Genomic DNA, 21,796 nt, shown 5'->3' with positions numbered 1-21,796 from the left:
TTTGGGAAGGATGACGAAGTTTCTTTACTGATTCTTGATTTGTCTCATTTCATAGAGCTTTCATATCATAAGTCTTGCCTCTTTTGTGTTCTCCTTATCTTTGTATCACTGTCATAATGTTGATTAAAAAAAAAAATCATTCTAGGGGCACCTGGGTGGCTCGGTTGGTAGGCGTCCGACTTCAGCTCAGGTCATGATCTCATGGTTCGTGGGTTCAAGCCCTGCGTCGGGCTCTGTGCTGACAGCTCAGGGCCTGGAGCCTGCTTCAGATTCTGTGTCTCCCTCTCTCTCTGCTCCTCCCCCACTCACACACTCTCTCTCTCTCAAAAATAAATAAACATTAAAAAAAAAACCATTCTAGGGGTACCCAGGTGACTCAGTTGGTTAAGCATCTCTTTTTTTTTTTAATTTTTTTTTAATGTTTGTTTATTTTTGAGACAGAGCATGAGCAGGGGAGGGGCAGAGAGAGAGGGAGACACAGAATCCAAAGCAGGTTCCAGGCTCTGAGCTGTCAGCACAGAGCTGTCAGCACAGAGACCTATCTATGCAGGGCTCGAACTCGTCAACTGCGAGATCATGACCTGAGCCGAAGTTAGATGCTCAACCGACTGAGTCACCCAGGCGCCCCAGGCATCCAACTCTTGATCTCCGCTCCAGGCTTGATCTCAGGGTTGTGAGTTCAAGCCCTTGTTGTTGGGCTCTGCACTGGGTGTGGAGCCTACTTAAAAGAAAAAATTCTAACATTCCAAGTAAGCTTTCCTGATTTTAAGAATGTGAAGAAACAAAACAAAGACCTTAGAAGGACCGAGTGAACTGACATACCTGTCCTCAAAGGGAAAAAGGTCTTGTTCCCTGGTCCCAGTTTTTGTTAAGGTGTGTGACATTGACAGAGTCTCAATTCCAAGGAATTCTAATACAAATATGAATAAAGTACATTTTCAGATTTATCTCATTTTTTGTTTCCTCTATATAAGAACAAAGCTAGGACCTCAGCCCACATCTGTCAACAATTTTGACCTTTCACAAAATATTTTATATGTATGGTGATGTGCATAGTAAAAGTTGTAGTCTATTTAGATATTTAATTTAGATCTTGGAAGTATTCATAAGATTTGGAGAGAAATGGAGCACCTGTTTAGAAATAACAAGTAGGCAGGCATAGTTTGGAGCAAGGGAGACCTCAATAAAAGAGAATTGAAAGTGAAAAGATAGGACTATATAATGAAGTTTTAAAATAAATTATTTCGAACTTCAATCATTCATATGCAAAAATGTTTGTAAGGAAAAGAATTTCTCTAAAGACCAGTTTAGAGAATGGTGTGGGACTTGATGTGGAAGTGGTTAGCTGGAGCCTGGGGAGGAGAAAGAGAGCCGGGAGAGAGGATGAACGGGCTGAGAGCTAGAAAAGGTGAGGGAAGAGTGTCCATTCCAGAGCTCCTCTCTTCGGGAGTTCCTGGCTGTGATCTCAAACTGTCCCCCTATGCAAAGGGCAGGGAGAGGCCAGAGACTAAAAGAAGAGATAGATCACTTCAGATTGAGAGGTGACAGTTTTTGTTTTTGTTCTTGTTTTTTATTTTTTATGGATTTTTTAAATAGTATTTTTATTTAAAAAAAATTTTTTTTAATGTTTACTTCTGAGACAGAGCATGAGTGGGGGAGGGGCAGAGAGAGAGGGAGACACAGAATCAGAAGCAGGCTCCAGGCTTTGAGCTGTCAGCACAGAGCCCGACGCAGGGCTTGAACTCACTGACCATGAGATCATGACCTGAGCCGAAGTTGGATGCTTAACTGACTGAGCCACCCAGGCGCCCCTACAGTATTTATTTAAGTGATCTTTACACCTAACATGGGGCTCGAACTTGGGACCCTGAGATCAAGAGTTGCATGCTCCTGTGACGGAGCCAGCCAGGTGCCCCAGTATACTGGGAACAGGTTTCGTTTTTCTTTTTTTAAATGTTTATTTAATCAGGGGAGAGGGAGAGAGTCCCAAGCAGGCTCCACGCAGGCAGCGTGGAGTTGATGCTGGGCTTGATCTCATGAACTGTGAGATCTTGACCTGAGCAGAAATCAAGAGCTAGAAGCTTAAACAAATGTGAGTCACCCAGGCACTCTGAGGACAGTTTTAATAAGGGAGCTGACATAAGAGGCTTGTCTCAGGCGGTAACAATACGAGTAGATCTCCCTCTGCCAAATCTTAAAAGATTATATAGAGGCCCTAACTTAGGTTCAGCCTCATATGTTGTCTAGATGTTCTCAATACCACCTAACTGTTTCAAGGGTGTATCCTTCGGGCGGCTTCAGGGATCAGGGACGGGAAGCAGAATGCACATTTTAAGGACAGAGGACGGGGTGAGGAGCCTCCAGATTGCTTGGGTCCAGCTAGTGAGTTAACCTGCAGTTAGGACTCTTCAGTAACCTTCTCCAACAGAGTGTCAGATGACTTGAGGGTCAGATGTGGAGTGACTCAGTTTGGGGTAAAAAAGATCGTAAGAGTACCTAGTTGCTTTAAACACAATGCCAGCGATGTTGATCTTTGCAAAGTGTGAAAATTAGGAATTGTGATTTTTTTCTCCTGCCGCCCCCCCCCCCCCCCCAAAGGAGGTGTAAGTATTTGGCAGAGGGAATATTTTGTTGAGTTCAAGAAAGATTTTAGGGAGGAATGTTAAAGAAATGCTTGTGATTATTTTTTGTTATTCAAGTAATAAATGACTTTTTCTTAAATGACTTTTTTTTAAGTGCTTTTTCTCCCCCTCTTTAAGTCCTCTTAGTCTGGACAATTCAAAATACTTGCCTGGATTTGCCTCAGAGATGGCCTTGAGAAGTGTCTTCTCAGCCACTCAAACTGAGTGGTTTGGTTTCAGGGAAGACAGTATTAATTTAGTGGCTCTGCATTGTTGGAGAAGTTGTATTTAACTCTTAACATTTTAACAGTGTATTAAGTTAATAGAACAATAAAAGTAATAAAGAGTATATTCTAGGTGGTCCTCTTTTGCCATCTAAATATTTACTAAGATTTATGATTTGCTTGGTTCTTCCATTTTCTGATAGACTGATTTTGGAATCTCCAGGCTTCTTGACCTCTCAGCACCTCCTAGATTATTGTTACTTAGGTGTCCTTTTTATCTTAATCTTTTTAAACTGTACTCCTCAGCATTTTACCTTAATCGTAGGCCCTTTCCTCGTAATGCTTTTTGGTATGAGCTACCGTTTTATAACTAAAAAAATCTTTGACATCCAGCACCCAGATCTTGGTTTCTAAATATTTAGAAGTAAATCTCTAGGAAAAAGGAACCAGGGCCCCTGGGCGAAATGGCTGATTCTAGGGCTAGAGCAGAGAAAATAAAGAAAAGCCTGGAGATTATGTATTGTCTGAAAGAAAGAAATTGTTCAAAAACCAAAAAGATAAGGTTGTATCAGAGGGACACAGGAGCCAATCTCAAAGAGCTCCCAATGAACAATTTAAGTAACAAAATTAGTATAGCATAATACTGAATTACACCCAAAAGTATAATAAAATAAATATATCAATCAGTAAATGCATATAGAATTGTAAAAGTTTAACCTGGAGACTGAATCCTAAGAGATTTATTTAAAAAAATTTTTTTTTAATTCCATATTCCCATTACCGGTGATATAAAAGAATTTTCTTCCAAAATTTTCTCATGTGCCATATATACTCTCTGATTTTAAGTACTCCTAAGATATACTAAAACATACTGTATGTGGCACATGTATAGTTTGAAATACGTGATCTTAGTTTATTGTAAATATTCCAGTGTGTCTGAGAGGGATTTAGGGGAATGAGAGCTACTGTTATAAGCCCAGCAACAAAAGACTTTATCGTTTTTTAGATGGAAAATGTGAGTTAATTCTGATATTGTGTTAGGCTTTATACTATGGAATTCTCTCAATGAGGGGTTCTACCATGAAGTCTTATTTTCTAACTTTAAACATTTTATGTTTATTATATATAGAGAAGAGAGGAGTTGAATATTTATTAACAAAAGACACTTGGACTCTGTATGTTACCCCTTATCAAATCACTAAGAAAGATGTGTGCTCTCTTTTGAAATTGAGGTAAAATTGGTACATAACATTACGTTTAAGCTTCAGGGTGCATACTGTCTTTGCTCAATGCTGTTCTTTAAAAATTTTCGGTTTGCTAATCAACATGGTTTATCTACATTTGTTTTGATTCTTTGAGAATCTATATATTTAGTGTTAAACTTGTTAAGTTCATACCTAGTATTTTATAGTTTTGTTACTGTTACGAATGGCATTTGTTTTTACCATTTGAATTTCATACTGGTTTTGCTGGGATAAAGAGAAGCTATTGCTTATAGGTGAATCCCTGGATTTTCTAGATTTACAACCGTCATCTTCAAATGAAGATCATGTTTTCAAGTGTCATGTACATGTTTTGTTTCTTTGTCTTATTGCATTAGTGTGAAGCTTAAAAACAATGTAGATAAAATAATCACGCCCGTTGACATGCTTGTTTCGTTCGGTGTCTTTAGTATTTCACTGTTTAATAGAGGCTTGCTTTGAGTTATGGTAAATTATCTTTATTGTATATGTATCATTTTTTCTCTTTTTTATTTAAAGCAAAAACAGCTTAATTTTACGAAATGCTCTTTTCTCTTACTTGTTGATAAATTAGGTTGATTTTTCTAATGTTTTAGTTGAGTTCTGTTGGTTTCTAATGTGGCTGGATTGAACTCCTTTTGATCATGTGTTATTGCTCCATTGAAGCACTGATACCAGTTATGTCAGACAAAGATTATGCTGCAAAATGAATTGGAAAGCTTTCCGTCTTTGCTCTGGGATAATTTACCCCAGGAAGTACTGTTCTTTTCATATCAGAGTTCAACTATAAAACCATCTACCTTTTTAAAGGTAGATCTTTGGCAGTCTTTCTAACTTCTGTGATCATTAGTATATTCAGGTTTTTCTGCTTCCTGAGTCAATTTAGAAAGTTTGTATTCTGCTAGAAAATAATCCATATCCTCTAAATTTCCTAAAAATTGCCATAGAATTGCACGTATAATATTTCTTGACAGTTGTCTTAATCTTCTAAATATCCTTTATATTGCCTTTTTTATTCAAATAAATACTTTTGGTTTAGTACTTTATGTGCCTTAGGCTAGCCAAAAAGGGCATATATTTCATTGATATTTTCAAAGAGCTACTTTAGACTTGTAGATAAAGGTACTAACATGACTAACTTTATACTAACTTTGTACTAACTTATTAATAAGTACAAATTAAAGCTGCTTCACTTTTTTCCAGTCTTTCCATTTTAATAAAGGTATTTTAGAAATAGAAATACTTTTCTTATAAGAGGGTTAGTTATAATTGAGGTTTTAATGTAAAATGTTCTTTTTGTTATTTTCTAGATAACTTCTCATTTCAGTTTTTAATCTGCTTGACTCAGAGGTTAACTAAAAAAAAAAAAAAACAGCCTTTTTTTTTTCCTTTAATGTTTATTTTTGAGAGAGAGAGAGAGAGAAACAGAGGTTCTAAAGCAGGCTCTGTTTATGCCAGCAGCGAGCCTGATGCGAGGCTCAATCTCACGAACTGTGAAATGATGACCTCAGCTGAAGTCAGACGCTCAACAGACTGAGCCACCCAGGTGCCCCTAAAAAAAAAAAAAAAAAAAAGTCTTCTTAATTTCAAAGATGCCTTTTTTGGAGGAAGGGATATGTGTAATGAGCAGTCATTTTGATCTTGATATTAGAGAATGCTGCTTATAATATCTATGTTATTAAAATTTATTCATGTTTTCTTTGTGGCCGAGCACATTGTCGAGCTCTATAAATCGCGAATGTATGAGAAGCATGTATGTCATGTAGAGTAAAAAGTTGACATGTTGTTTCTTTTAAATGTTTATTTTGAAAGAGCGTGCATGAAAGCAGGGCAGGGGCAGAGACGGAGACAGCGTTCATGAAAGCAGGGCAGGGGCAGAGACGGAGACAGACAATCTCACGCAGGCTCTGGGCTGTTAGTGCAGAGCCCCATGCAGGGCTTGAACCCATGAACCACGAGATCATGACCTGAGCCAAAATCAAGAGTCCGATGCTTAAATGACTGAGACTCCCAGGCACCTCTACTTATTATTTTTTTAATTGCATATGTATGTATGTACCTAGAATAAATTGAGGTTGATTGCATTATTGAAATAGTCGGTTTCCTTGCTTATGTCTGGTCTATATCGTCTGACAGATTTAGGAAGAAGTTTGTTACAATATACCCTCTATGGCTGTAATTTTATCAATTTTTTATTTTATTTACAGTGTCTAGTTCCTTTTGGTGATATTTGCCTTGGCTAGCTGTATATATTTCATAGCTGTATTATTTGCCTAAATATTTATGATGTATTTTCCTTTTGGATTGGATCTTTTTGTATTATATACTTCTCTCTTCTACTTTACCTAATAATCTGGTTTATCTGATAATATTTTGACTACTGCTTATCAAAAATTATGAAGGGCCTGAGATTTTCCTCTTTCTGCAAGCTGACAAGTTAGCCTGCTACAGTTTCATGGATTCTGGCAGAAACCGGAATCAAAGGACTTTCATTATTATTACTCACAGCAATAGCCAAGATATCAGCATTTTCTTGTGCCACTTCCTCCAGCCCCAGTTCTCTGTGAGAAGAGCCAGGTGGTATCTGCACGTTCATTGAGTTGCTTTGCAGAAGAGGAACCCTGAGCATGGTTAGGGAACCCAAATCTTTTATTGTGGGAAATAAGGAGATCTACTCTTGGCTCTGGAGAGGACACTGCATCTGTCTTCCAAGGCTGTTTGCTCTACAAAGATCATTGAAAAGACAGTCCAAAACATGTTGAAATGTGAAAGACCTATGGAAAATTATCTCCCAACAGTTTTTTTATTTGCATTTGCCTGCTATCTTTTTGCTCATCCCTCTCGTAATTGATTTTAATTTTGTGTTTGAATAGATAACATGTTTGCAGTGGTTCCAAAGCAAAGAGATGCAAAGGATATCCAGTGAAGTCCCTCTCTCACCTCAGTCCCTTATTCACCCTTTCCAGAGGCAGCCAATGCTATCAGTTCTTGGGATCGGTTCTTGTGATTGCACATGCAAATATATATACACATATTCTGCCCCCAAACTTTTTACATGGTGATATCATGCTGTAGATGGTTCTGAACCTTAGGGTTTTTTTCATAATACAGTATATCCTGGAAATTATTCCAAATAAGCATTGTTCTTTATAATTACCTTACATTTTATAGATGGGTGAGTCACAATTTATTAATTAGCCCATTGTTAATGGATGTTAAATTGTTCCTGGTATTTTGTATGTGTATGAGTGGGTATATGGGATACAGTCCTGGAAGCCTTGCTTGGTCAGGGATATATGTGAATTTGTTATTTCTGATAATATTTCTTTTAATTAAAATTTTTTTAATGTTTATTTTATTTTAGGGAGAGACAGAGCACCAGTAGGGGAGGGACGGGGAGAGAGAGAGAGAGAGAGAGAGAGGGAGGGAGGGAAAGAGACGCAGAATCTGAAGCAGGCTCCAAGCTCCGAGCTGACAGCACAGAACCCTGTGCGGGGCTCAGACTCACAAACCACAAGATCATGACCTGAACTGAAGTCGGTGCTTAACTGACTGAGCCACCCATTTCTGATAATACTTCTAGTTTAGTAATACTAGTTTAGTAATACTTCTAGCTCTAATAATACTGAGTGTCCCTATTTCTGATAATACTTCTAGTTTTACCTTTAGTGTAGAGCTGGAGTGATTTTGCTAGTATTTTATTTAGGATTTTTGCAAAAATGAGGTTGGACCAGTTTAAGGGTAGTCTTTTTTGAGTCTTAGAATCAATGTAATGCTTGCTTCAGAAGAAATAATTCAGATTTCCTTTTTCTATGTTCTGCAGCTGTATAAATAGCATTGAGACCATCTGAACTTCAAAGGTTTGGTGTAACTCCCTATGGAAGTGTCTGGGCCTCATGCTCTTTGAGGATCACTCTTAGATAGCTGTCTCTGATTTCTACAGAAATTGATCTATTTGGATTTCTGTCTTTCCCTCCTGAAAGTTACATATTTCATTGCTGCATATTGTTACTAGCAAATTTAGTCTCTTATGGATTTTTAATTTTCTGCCCAAATGTGATTGTTTTCCCATTTTTTTCTTAACTTCTGTATCTGTGTTTACTCTCTTTCACCCTTTTTATTATTGCCCATAGATTCCTTTGGGTCTTTTTTATTTCCTGTTTTAAAACTTTTTCGTGGTGCCTGGGTGGCTCAGTCGGTTGAGCGTCCGACTTCGGTTCAGGTCATGATCTCACGGCTCGTGGGTTCAAGCCCCACAACAGGCTCTGTGCTGACCGCTTGCTCAGAGCCTGGAGCCTGCTTCGGATTCTGTGTCTCCTTCTCTCTCTGCCCCTCCCCCACTCACGCTCTGTCTCGCTCTGTTTCTCAAAAATAAATAAATGTAAAAAAAAAAAAAAACAATCTTTTTCCTGTTCTTAGGCTTTTTAAAATCTTATTTCTTCTGGTTTCCTTAGATGTGCTTGTCCTTGTCTGTTGTATTGGGAGTATTCATTTCTTCCATCCTGTCTGCCTTCCTTCCCTTCCTTTTTCAGCATAAATATGCAAGGGTATGAGTTTTTCTCTGATATTTTAGCTCTGTTCCATAGATTCTTTTTATTCACTGTTTATTTATCACTGTTACTTTCTTTTTTTTTTTTTTTTAATGTTTATTTATTTTTGAGAGAGACAGAGATAGAATGCGAGTGGGTTAGGGGCAGAGAGAGAGGGAGACACAGAAGCAGAAGCAGGCTCCAGGCTCTGAGCTGTCAGCACAGAGCCCGATGCAGGGCTCGAACTCACAAACCGTGAGATCATGATCTGAGCCAAAGTCGGACGCTCAACTGACTGAGCCACCCAGGCGCCCCTATCACTGTTACTTTCTTGTTGTTTAGATATTTTGTGTTTTGAGGGCTCTCTTCTTTAAGTTAAAAGTTATGTGAGAGTCTTTTAAAATTCCCAGGTGTTAGGTGCCTTTTCCCTCCGGTTTTGCTGTTTTCTGGTTTTGCTGTATTGTGATCAGACGATGTTACCGGTACTATTTCTGTATTTTAATTTACTAAGTTTTTCTTTGTGGTTTACTATGTGGTCATTTTGGCAAATGTTCCATATTCGTGTTCAATTTAAAAAGTCTTTCATATCCATCTTGTTTTTCAATTGATTTGTCATGGACTGAGGTGAATTAAAGTATCCTTCTGTTGATGTTTCTATTTTTCTTTGTTTTGTCTATTATTTTTTGCTTCATAGATGCTGTTATTTGTTTGATGCTGTCATTTGTTATTTATAATAACTATATACCTTAGGTACAAATTGCATCTTTTAGTATTTAAAGGGTCCTGTGTCTCCTTTAATGCTTTTTGGACTATATAACTTTGTCTGATATTAAAAGTATAATAATAATTTTTCTTTTGTTTCTATTTGCCTGATAAGTGTTTTTTCTTCCTTTTATTTTCATCTTTCATCTTTTTGTTTCAGATACGCTTCTTGTGTACAATACAAGGTTAAGTTTATTTGGGATCTGATCTAATCTTTTTTTTTTTTAACTATTTTGGGTTAGTCCATTTACATTTAGTAATATAGCTAGTTTTAATTCCGTCATTATACTTCCTGTTTTTATAGCTTTTTAAAAACATTCCACCAAGTGGCCAGTTTTTCTTTGCTCCATGTTTCTTCTTTTAATTGAGAACAACTGCATTTCTTATTTTAGAGCTTTTTAGTTCATAAATGTAACTATATAATAACCTTGATGCTCCTATTTTTATACTCTGTTAATTTATTTCTTTAAAAAAATTTTTTTTAATGTTTGTTTATTTTTGAGAGAGAGACAGAGCACGAGCAGGGGAGGGGCAGAGAGAGCGGGAGACACAGAATCTGAAGCAGGCTCCAGGCTCTGAGCTGTCAGCACAGAGCCTGACGCGGGGCTCGAACCCATGAACCGTGAGATCATGACCCGAGCCGAAGTCGGACGCTCAACCGACCGAGCCACCCAGGCGCTCCAAGAACTTTTATTGTTTATGACCAGTATCTGCTGTAGGATATACTTTAAATAGTATTGGGTTTTCATGGCTAATTTTTCTCGAGGACTCCATGTGTCCTTCAAATATGCAGCTCTAGTTATATTTTCATTTTCGTAGTGTTTTCTTGCATTTTACTTTTGGCTGTAGATAGCAGTTGGAGCTCTTGTTTTCAGTAGATACCTTTTTTGTCCCCGTTCAATTCTTAATAGTTTCTTCATTTCCAGCTTATTTTTCTGGTTTCTAACTCCTTCTGTCCCTGTGATTTCAGGAATTTTTCTTTGTGCTTCTTCTTAGTTTCCACCTCATTTTCATTTTATAAGTTGTTTTTCCCCTTCTTTTTCATCTTCTTTCCTGAGCTGTAATATCTTTGCATGTGTTCTAGGGTAGTTACTTCTCTGTGTTTTTGTTTGTTTGTTTGTTTGAATTCATGGCAAATAAATTCATGTTGAGGCTGGATAGTAGCTATATGATGTTCTGTTACACTATCCAATGCACATATTTTATAAAGCTGGCGAATTTGGTGTTGTTCCGTGACTTATTTTGTATTATTTATTTTACTTTGTTCCTGCCCAACCTTCCCTTGATTAATGAAGTTGCTTTCCCTTCCCTCCAAGTTAATTAACAACTTTTACTCGGCATCTTGTTTTTCCTATGATAACCTTACTTTAGTATGTATCTTTGAACATATATTTCTATTTTATTCTATCAAAATTAAGGGTTTTCTTTGTGCTTTCTGCCATTCTTATTCACTTTCGTGTCCCCGACTTCTCTCCCGTGTATCTCCCAACTCCTAGATGTTGTGAAATAGAGTTTACATTCTGCATCATTAAGTTTACACTAGTGAAACACTTTATTTCAAAAACCTATAGTTACATTACAGTTTCAGTCACAGTATTCTCTATTTAAATTTTACTTATACATGTTTAATTCCCACTGCTGTTTTTTATACTCTGTTTTTTTCTATTTGAAATTTTTGTGGGGTTTTTTTGGGGGGGGGGGGTTCTTGGTTTTTTAATGTTCTTTTGTTAGAAGCATTTCCATGAATAATTTCCTTAGATACCTTTCATGGATTAATCACTTAATGAGTATAATAACATTTGGATGCCCAAATGTTTTTGGTTTGCCCTCCCACAGAATAACTATCTTTGCTGAATATAGGATATTGCTATTTCAGTTGTTTTGTTTGTTTTTTAAGTGTATAAAATTGTTCTGTGCTGTGACTACCAGTATTCTAGATGAGAAGTCTGGCTAACTCATTATTTTTTTAATTTTAAGGTTTCCTGTTCTTTATGTTTGGAAGCTTACGGGTTGATTTTGTGTTTTGAAGGTTGGAAATTGTATTTTTTTTCCCCCAGGATGCATCGATTTTAGTATTTTTCAACCTTACTCCCATCTGTAATCAATCCTGCTTAAAACTTCATGAACCCTTTCAGTTTAAAACTCATTTAGTCAGCTTGGGGTTTATTTTCTTCTAGTATTTCTTTGATTAGTATTTCTTTCTGTGTTCCTTTTTCTCTTTCTGTAATTTCTCTTTTTGAAAAGTGTTTTTTGTTTGTGTGTTTGTTTTTACTTAAGTAATCTCCACATGCAATGAGGGGCTTGAACTCACAACCCTGAGATCAAGAGTCGCATGCTCCTCTGAGTGAGCCAGCCAGGGGCTCCTCTTTCTGTAATCTTTGGAATTTCAGTAGTAGAGCTGGATTTGTCCTCTGTGTCATATGTTTTCATTCATGACATGTTGGGGCTTTTTTGGAATGACGTGATATGTATTCTAGATTGCTAATAAAGTCGTTTGATGTTTCTTTTCCTCCTTCTCTGAAGTATTAACAAAACATGGGTTTTGGTTCTAGCAACTTGTACTTATAAAGTGGTTGTCCCTCCATCCCCTCCATCCCTTCCTTGCTTCCTTCCATTCATTCTTTCTGACACTGCAGTAAGCGTCTGTTTCAGTTCTTGGGCTGGTTCACCTTCATTCACATTACTGTGTGTACTTAGTTAGCTATGACCCTTCTCCGTTACATCATGTTAGCTGTTGTAGAATCTCTCCACATTCATGTAGATCTTAGCGTTACTTTCTTCTCTGATAGAAGAAGAGCTTAGTCGATCATTAACTTGACACACTAAGCCCTTTTTGTTGGAAGGTGTGAGGAAAGAAGTTTCCCTCTTCTTGGGTGTACAAGGAGAGTGTTATCCTCAGCCCAGCTCTGTGGCTTTTTTCTGGTTTCTCAGTGTCGAGGCAGCCTTGTTCCCTTGTCCATGTGAGAGTCACTCAGATACTGCTGACTGCCTGGGCAACTTAAGGATTGGTCGGTCAGCTTTGAGCAGATCTGCTGAAAGGAAATAGACCTTCCAAAGCAGTGTGTTTTCCCCATCCTTAGAAAGATTTTTTTAAAAAACCCTTTTCATACTTGCTCTTTCTTGATTTTCATGTGACGCTGGGGCACTTTCATTACCTGAAGTTCAGATGAATCTGGGTTTAGATTCTCCATGATCCGTCAGGTAGTCACCGTTATTTTAGTAATTTAGTAGCAGGATAAGAGGGGATCAAGAAAGAAGTCTGAGTTATCAGTGTTTCATGACTGTTACTATCACAGCTACTGGTTCACCCCTGTTTGCTGTTTCCAGATACTTTTGAGTTTCACACTCTGTTTTCTCAGGAGTGGACATTTTAAATAGCTTTCCTGTGCATACATACTTTTAATACTTTACTCATATATACTAATAAACCTGTAAGTATTTGTTGGCAGACTCAGCATATGTCCAGTACTTTCTTGTTGATTGGCTGATAACCTCATGGGTAAAGAATTGAGTACACTTAACAAAAAATAGATCTGAGCTCATCTGAGTCACCAGACTGCAAACAAAGCCACTGAAGCAACAACTTCTGGGCTTTGGGGCGTTTTCTCTGTTTTTGGCTGTTTATTTGTCACTTGGTGTTTTCTCTAGTCTCCTGAGATCTTTTGCTTCATTAGTTATTCAAAAAATGTTTATTGAGCACTTGCTGTGTACAAAACACTATGCTACTTGGTAGAGTAAGCAGAGCATAGAGGGTTCTCTGGCCTCATGGAATTGACTGCTTCTTTATTACAGAGATTACAGAGTACTGACTACATCTGACTACATTCTCAGAATGTAGACTCATTCTACTCTGTTTGGTTTACACAGTATCAAAGTGAGGTTTTTTTCAGTGAGTATTTTGAAAATGAGAAATTTCACCTAGAAACCTAAATTTGCAGCTGCCTTAAATATGTAATATCTGGCTACACTGGGCCCTCATTCCTACATGGCATTCTGCTATCATAGCAAGTGCCCCTTTAGATAGGACTGTGTACATCAGTTTTAATCCATAAAACTGAGGCCTACTTCATTTGGTATTTATTGTCACAACTGTGCTGTTCTTTTTCTTACAAAATGATTAAAAAGATGAGCTACTTCTTGAATGTCTTCTTGCTATCCTTCAGGCATTTGAGTTTGTGACCTTTGTATAATATTTATTAGTCAGCCTGCTGATTATCTTACAGCTTCAGGAGGAAGCAGAAGGGAAAGACACCATGGTTTAGCTTCAGTCAACAAAAGGAGTAGACAGACACATTGTAATGCTCTTTCTCAAATTCATTCTAACAAAGAGATAGAATCCTGGTTTATAAATCTAAAAAAAAGGGGAGGGCACCTGGGTGGCTCAGTCGGTTAAGCATCCAACTCTTAATAATGGCTCAGGTGATGATCTCATGGTAGTGGGCTCCAGCTGCACATGCTGAGCAGAAGCCTGCTTTGGATACTCTCTCTCCCTCTCTGCCCCTCCCCCATGTACAAGTGCACGCGTGCTCTCTCTCAAAATAAGTAAACTTAAAAAAAAATCTGATGATAGTTCTGACATGTGTTTTTGCATGTTATAATACCATTTGAGTTGACATGTTTCAGTTTACTTCAATAATGCTGTAGTAAAATGGTGTTTATATTCAGTTAACGCTTAGTTAAAGCCTTGTAAGTATTTTCACATTCATTAGCTCTTTTGTTTTTAATCATCAAAATAAAATATCATATGAGATACAGGTATTATGACCTGCAATGTAGTTGAAGACAAACGAGGCTCAAAGAGGTTTGCACATTGTCCAAAGGTCAAGCCTGTTCTCTTTCCACGAGGCCGCCTTCCATTTGCATTGTCTCATTCGATCTTCACAACCGTCTTAAGAGACAGGTGGAACGGGTTTCATCATTTCTTAGATTGGAGAAAACAAACTCAGAGGAAGAGTCCTTTCTTGGCAGTTATCACATGCTAGTGTTCAGAACATGCCTGCTACTATGAAGCTACACTGCTGGACGTTGAACAGGTCTCCTGTAATTCTTACCACCCCCTCCGTGGGATAGGTATTGTTATTCTCATTATATTCCCCAATAAGTGGACAAGTTGGAACTTGAACCTAGAACTGTCTATAAGCAACACTGGGTTTTTTTTGTTTTGTTTTTGTTTTTGTTTTTTGGTGGTTTTTTTTTTTTTTTTTCCTGCGTCATATTACAGAGCTTGCTTGACTCCTTTTTATTGCCATTAAGAGCCTATATTTTAGAAGTACACAGTGGTAAATTAAGCTTGAAAATCAGCTTTTTGTATTTTTAGGACAGGTGTTTTCTCTGTGCAGTGTGATTCAAAAGTGGACCAAACTTAAGTTTAGTTCAAAGTATATTCAGTTTTTGTATATATTCGGCTGTTTTAAAATAATTCTCTTGCTCTTTAATGGGCATAACTTATTTAGGAAAGTACTTGTTCAGCGTTTAGCAAATCAGTGTATTGGTTGTGAATTTTGGTTTATTGTTGATTTGTGACAGAGAGAGGCATAGGAAAGTTACCTTGATTTGAAGATTGGGGAACAATTTGGTAACCTAACAATTACTTAGGTTGACTTGTGTGACTTTTGGCAGCTTGTTACATACCTAATTTTATATAATACCCAACCCTAGCTAGCCTTTTAAAGTAAGTTAAGAACAAAAAGCCCAAGAAAGCTAAATCTATTGAATATTGAGTTTATGTTCCATTTGTATATTTTACCCTTCAGAGTTTGGGTTCCATTTTATCTTACTTACATTTTCTCGGAGAGGGCACCAAATGTCTATTTCCAAAAATATTCCCAAGAATACACATTTTCCCTTAAAAGTCATCAGAAGAGTCACAAGTTCCATCTACCCACTTCTAAAGAACTAACTAGTCTTCATATTAAATTGTTTCTAACAGTGCAGATGAAAAGTAGCTATATGCTTAGTCAATTCTCCGTTATATTTAAAGAAAGCATTGATGCAGTAATTGTCAGTGGCACTGAGGCAGAGGAAGCCAGTAATTTCAAGCTGAATGAGAGTGTCTAAAAAGGATAAAAGCATAGGCTGACCATGGACTTTGAGTTTTAGTCACTTTAATAAAGGTCATTCCTATGTTTTTATTTACATATTTGTCTCATAGTGAAAATGGCAATTTCCCTAAGTATCATCTCTAGTTCCTCTTATGACATTTGAGTACAGTAATAGCTCACAGGTCTATAATCTAGAATATTAATGGTAACTTCTTAAGTCCATTAGAGATAAATTTATATCTGAAAGTATTTATTAATAAACCTTGTGAGTCCCTGTTTTTCATTCTTTGAGTAATTGCTTCTTACTAATGTTGTGAATTTTTTTAATTCTTGATTTTTCTAGGGATTATTTCACATTTCAGCTGCTTTTGTTTTCTACTGCTATCATTGAGGGTTCAAGAACAAAAAATAAGTCTTCAGGTAAAATGCCTGATCCATAATAGTGCTTGGCATTGTATTTTGCTGAAAAGGTCATATAGCTGTTTGGATGCTTGATCTGAAAATACAGTTGTGATGACTATGAAATTTCCGCATGGAGTTTTCTTGGCTGCCTCTAACAGAGTTGGTCTCACTTGTTCGTTCGTTCTTTCTTTCTTTCTCTTTCTTCCTCTCTTTTTCTCTTTCTTAATTTTCAAAAGGATTTTGGCTGTCTGCTTTTTTTCGTGTTGTCTTGATCTGCAATAACTATGGCTATGTGCTTGTATCTGCTAAATATTTTAATTTTGCATTTTTGGCTGCTTGAATTTTAAGTAATGTTGGGCGATGCAAATTAAGAGCTTGAGGCTATAAGTGAAAGAGTAATCTACAGAAGTTTTTAATTAGCTTATAAATGTATGTTCTTTACCTATTATATATTTTCAGGTTTGGTATTTTACTAACATTAAAATTTAAAATTTAGTTTCTCAGTTGCACTGACCACATTTGAAGTGCTACTTTCAGGCCATATGTGGCTAGTAGCTACCAGACAGCACAGATAAAGGACTGTTTCTGTCATCATAGAAAGTTCTAATTGGACAGGACTATTTTCCTGTCCAATAGAAGCAAATAAGCAGTAAATTGTAAGCTCATTTCCGATGATACCAGTTTTTAGAGCAGTTTGATAACTCCAGAAGCTAAAGCATGTGATCAGTCTTGAGCGTACATCCTCTAAGTTAATGTGCCAACTCGATCTTGAGTACTTCATACTTAAAGTTGTCTGAAATAGTTCATTTGCTTCACTATTCTATTTTAAAGTGAAATTACTTCTTGTAACAAAATTCATGTAGTAAACAGCCCACCACCGATTTAGCCTAATTTTGAGTCCTGACCCCAGAACTTACTTGGGTTAGTAACTTCTGGTAAGTTACTTCTTTGAGCCTCAGTTTCCATATCTATAAAGTGAAGGTAACATTAGTTACGTCATAGGATTAATAAATAATATTAACTATATGTAAAGATATGTGACAGAGTGGACATTTATAATACTTTTAAATATAGAATGAAGCCAAAACATTTAAAAATTATGTGATGTTGCTTGCATGAATTTGTGTTCCAAGCCTTGAAATTTATAATAGGTCTCTGGAAATGGTTAGGTCGAGTGTCCTATAGAAGTTTCTGGTGGCCATGGGATTATTTATGACATCATGTAAAGTTGAAACAACTAGAATACCAGAGTGAGGAGAAAAAGAGAGAGCAAAGTGAGCAACTTTGCTTTTGGAGAAGTTCGTAAAGTATTTTCTGATAACAATGGCAATAAAAATGAATTTTTTGTATAATGTTTTCATAACTTACCACGTTTTTCACATAATTCTTTAAAATTTCATGTCCATACTATTTTAGGTACCTTTATTGTATTAATATTAGGGGAAAAAAAGAATAAAAGGAAAACTCAAAGATGGCCAATATTTGGGAGCTTATATAGCTAACTGTGAGGATGGAAATTCATATTAAGTTTTCAACTTTAAATCTTACACTCTTTTCTTCTTCAGCATGCTTGTTCCATTATTAGCAGTTGTGTTTCTGAGGCAGGGGTGTATTTCAGAATCTCTAGGGATGGAGCCCGGGTGTATGTAATTTATTTTCTTCTGTGTTGAGACAGAATGCATACCCAAGTGATTCTGGTGCCCACCTCTGGTTAGAAATCATTGGTCTCTTCCTGGTTGAATTCTTCTTTACCTAAATTAATGCTTGCATCATATGAATAAGACAGAAGAATTAGCGTGATAAGCAATACACTGGTTTAACTTTCAGTGTTCCAAATGTTTAAGTAGGACACCAGCAACGATTGAAAAAGCAACACAGATTTACTTTCCTCTTCACTATCTTTAGTGCTTGTCCTTTTGTCAGTGCTTGTGGAGAGCGGGAATCCAGACTAGCTCTCTGTGAAGTGAAATCTATTAGTGTTCCCTCCTCTGATAAGAACTTTGGCTAGTTAGTAGCCTGCCCTCAATGTATTGCAGTTGTAAACTGTTGACTCCTTATTGCTTATAGTAGGAAAACATTTATGAATGTTTTCGATTGACTGGCTAAAGATTTTTATCAGTATTTTCCCAGCTGTCTTGAAGATGCTTCAGTATCCTGGATTTAGTGGTTTTTCCCAGCCATATATAATCTGAATGTTTCACAACTTTTCCTTTGAATGAGAGGACAGTGTCATAATGGAGAGGGAAAAGGGAATATTCTAGCAAACTCCCACATAGGCAAAAATAAATCATGTTGCATAGTGAATTTTAAAAATGAAAGACATTTTCAAACATAAAAAGACAGCTTTTTATGGGAAGTGACATTTTCAAATTTGAAAATTAGGCATTTGCTATTTGAGACCATAAATAAAGTTTTTCAGTGAGTGAACTGTGTTTTGACTCAGTTGCTTATCAAAATGCAGTTGGATAGTGGCATTGTTAACGTTAGCTTTTAACGTTTTCTGAGTAGAGATCATTTCACTAGAAGCTATTTACAGTGGATATTGGCTGCTTCTGCATTGAAATTTGCTTGGGATGTTCTTGTATATAGGTGTACCTTTCTTAACGTAGAAAATGAAGTTCTGATTATTTTTCATGACTGGGGCTTAGGGAGCTTATGATTAAATGGCTGACTTTAATATGGCAGTTTAGATTAAACTGAAATGATTTTCTTAACTTAGTACCTGCAAAGCATAACATTATATTCTTTAAATAAATACCATTATGTTAATTATATGCAGATTATATTTGTGTTGTACTGTAAATAAATTCACTTAAAAACAGGATGAAACCAAGGCCGTCAAGATATTAAAATTTTTTCAACTCAAAGATTGATTTTTAAAAACCTATTGTAAGAATTGAGACTTGGTCGTAAGTCACCATAAAAGTATTGTTAAGACAGCTATTTTTCTGTGAACAATGCATTCAGAAGCTTGTACTTGATGGATTTCGAGTTCTTTTCACTTGGTATTGACAATCTGTTACCTAGTAGTGTACGGCAAAAATAAGGCAATACTTTTTCTTTATTTTTTAAAAGCTGGCCTGTCTTATTTTCTTAATTTAAGATAATTGAGATTATACGGTTCATATTTACTTAAATCTAGAAGCAGTGTTAATGCATTCCAAAAGGTAGAAAACATGATACCGTATTTCACCAATTCTAAGACACACTTCCTTTTCTTACTTTAACTGCCCTGGAAAATGAGACGTATCTTAAAATTGGTTGGTGTCGTTTTAATGGTGGTGTTTTTTTTCTTACTTGCTTATGTGTAAACGAATGGTACGTGTTATAATCATTGATGTTTTAGGCTTGGTAAAAAGTGATCACTGATGTTTTGAAGTTTGTTGTAGAACTTAGACTCATTGTTACGATGCCGTATGTCTTTGTAGTGGAAGAAATCTATGCTGTGACTATACCATATTATGTGGAGTTACAGACCTTTACTAAGATCTCTTCCTCTTTCCTTCACATCCACTCATTGCTATCACCCTAGTGTCAAATGGCACAACTAAAACAATTTAATAGTGAGTTTGATGTACTTTATTCAAGAGAAAACAATGCATGGATTGAGGGAGTATGGTACATCACAAGCACTGCCCAAGGTATTTTCTTACAGGATGTTGGAGGAGACAGCACTGAAACAGGGCACGACTGGCTAACAGGGTCCTCTTGCCTAGGGTAATGTAAGCTAGCTAAAGCCAAGTTGGAAGACTGTGACTGGTGTTAAGTTGCCTTGACAGTGAGGTGTTTTCCATAAGTGCAGGATGATGTAGGTTTAGATTTGTGACATGGGTGGGGCCAACTGGAGTGGCCTCATTTTGTGTGTCCCAGTGTACCGGTCAACAGTCACTAGTTAGGTTTTTTACATCACACTGGTTTCCTATCTGTGGAAAGCCAGCCAGAACAATAACAGCAAAATGGAGATCAAGAAAAGGAGGAAAGACTTGGGGTCAGGGTTGGGGTGTGTAGAGTGGAGGTAGGGATGGGACCTCCAGGGTGAAGAAGAGAAAAATGGGGATAGCACATTAGGGCACGTGTTAATGAGCAAGCAGCATTTTCTGTTTATCCAGCTTGACTTATCCTGGTCAAATCTCTGGTTGTGATATATTAGCTTGTGAACTACCCAGCAGTTAGCTAAAATCATCTCAGTCGTATCCCCTAGATTCTTCTTGCCGAGGCCTTTTTCTGCAGAAGTTGCCCTGTTACCCCTCCAGCTTTAGGGGTAAATTATCTGCTGGTATAGACCCAATAAAGGCTGTGCTTCCTTCTAATGTGCTGTCTCAAAATGAATGACTAAATGGGGAACTACTTCTTATGGAAATGAATTTTTCTACAAGGAATGACTACAGATATATGCACAATTACATTCGCTGTTTTTTATAAGAGGTATGAGACTACCAAACAAATACTTCATTTTAGGAACTTTCCTACCTTGCTCTGTCGTTCAGCATTTAGAGATTGGTGTAGTCTTTTCTCTTTATCCTATTTTATTTTCATTTCTAAACACAGTGATTTGTTTCTTTGTGGTGTAAATGTTTATTGCGTGTTCCTGCTTTACCTTTCCATCCTCTGCACTTGCTGGGTACACATTCTCCTGCGTTGAGCAGCCTCTCCATACTCTTCAGTAATGGTGGTTTCAGTTCTTCCTCACTTAAAAAGAGTTACAAAGAATTATCTGGCTAACATACTCTGTTTTATGCAAGATCCTTTGAAAAATTAAGCTTTAACATTAATAAGATACTTAAATTTCCAGTATAAAACCTAAATTGAGGGTAACTTTTTTTCCAAAAGGAATTTTTGCTTTGTAAAGGGCTTTATTTACCGGTCAGGTGTTTTAAACACTCTGCAGGGCCCTCTGGAAGCCACTCTAATTGCTGCCTGGTGTGGGCTTTGCATTGTCCCAGAAAAGGATTAAGAAGAATTGTTGCATGCCTGAAATCCTCAGGTTTCCAAAAGTACCTTTCAGAATCTTTGGATCTTCTTGAGTTAAGCAGACCTTTTAAAAGAAGTACCATATGCAGGGTGATTTCTTTAACTTAATCCAATTTTGCTATTTTAGAATTTTATAAGACACTCTTTTTTTTTTTTTTTTTTGAAAGAGACAGGGACCGCGTGAGTGGGGGAGGGGCAGAGAGAGAGGGAAAGAGAGAGAATCCCAAGCAGGCTCTGCACTGTCAGCACAGAGCCCGATGCAGAGCTCAGACTCCCAAAATCGTGAGATCATAACCTGAGCCGAAACCAATAGTTGGACGTTTAACCGACTGAGCCACCCAAGTGCCCTGTTATTTTAGAATTTTAAAAATTATAATAGTAGTTTCATGTCTCTTCAGCCACATTACGCTCTAAGGTTTTTTGAACTATCTTAGGCAATAATTAATAATGATTAGTAAGAGAAGGAAAATGGATTCCAAATTGCAAATAACTGACTTGATAAAGTTTTATAGCAAAAGCCTTTGCAAGTTAGAGGACTCTGTACTGTTCTTGCTTACTGAAATGCCTCAATGAAATGTAAATGGAAATAAGAGATGCCGTCTATAGGTAAAGGTAAATATTATTCACTGACTTATGAATATTGTGTTAAATACGGTTGCCAAGTTTTATGTATTTCAGACAAAATATGGCAATCACCACTCTATAACGTTCCCATAATTCTTCTTTCAGTTTTATTGTCCTGAAATCATTTTTCTCTTTCCTCAGAGGATGTACTGAGTAAAGATGCTGGGGAATGTGCAATATGCCTTGAAGAATTGCAGCAGGGAGATACTATAGCACGACTGCCTTGTCTATGCATATATCATAAAGGGTAAGTTTATTTTTATGTTGACCAAGTTGATAGTAAAAAGATGCTTCTCAAAGTTTCAAACGTTGTTAGTGCTGAAAAGTTTTCTTCTTAATTGAAACCCCCACCCATTTCTTAAAAATAACAGCCTTTGTTTC

At 36.8% G+C, this 21,796-nt stretch overlaps 1 protein-coding gene across 4 annotated transcripts in view; it reads left to right on the top strand.

Annotated features, from left to right (window-relative positions):
• Positions 1–21,796, top strand: part of ZNRF2 (zinc and ring finger 2) — a 133,380-nt gene that overhangs the window by 61,764 nt on the left and 49,820 nt on the right. For all 4 annotated transcript variants that reach the window (XR_008296750.1, XR_008296749.1, XR_008296748.1 and 1 more), the window contains exon 3: positions 21,557–21,662. Coding sequence is in view for 1 of the 4 variants with exons in the window: in XM_027075194.2 (XP_026930995.1) it covers positions 21,557–21,662 (106 nt within the window). In the remaining 3 variants the exon portion in view is untranslated. The remainder of the gene's footprint in view (positions 1–21,556; positions 21,663–21,796) is intronic.

Source organism: Acinonyx jubatus, chromosome A2, assembly GCF_027475565.1.
Source record: "Acinonyx jubatus isolate Ajub_Pintada_27869175 chromosome A2, VMU_Ajub_asm_v1.0, whole genome shotgun sequence".
In the NCBI taxonomy this organism is placed as follows: Eukaryota; Metazoa; Chordata; class Mammalia; order Carnivora; family Felidae; genus Acinonyx; species Acinonyx jubatus.
Note: the sequence above shows the minus strand (reverse complement) of the source record. Positions and strands in the feature narration are given on the sequence as shown.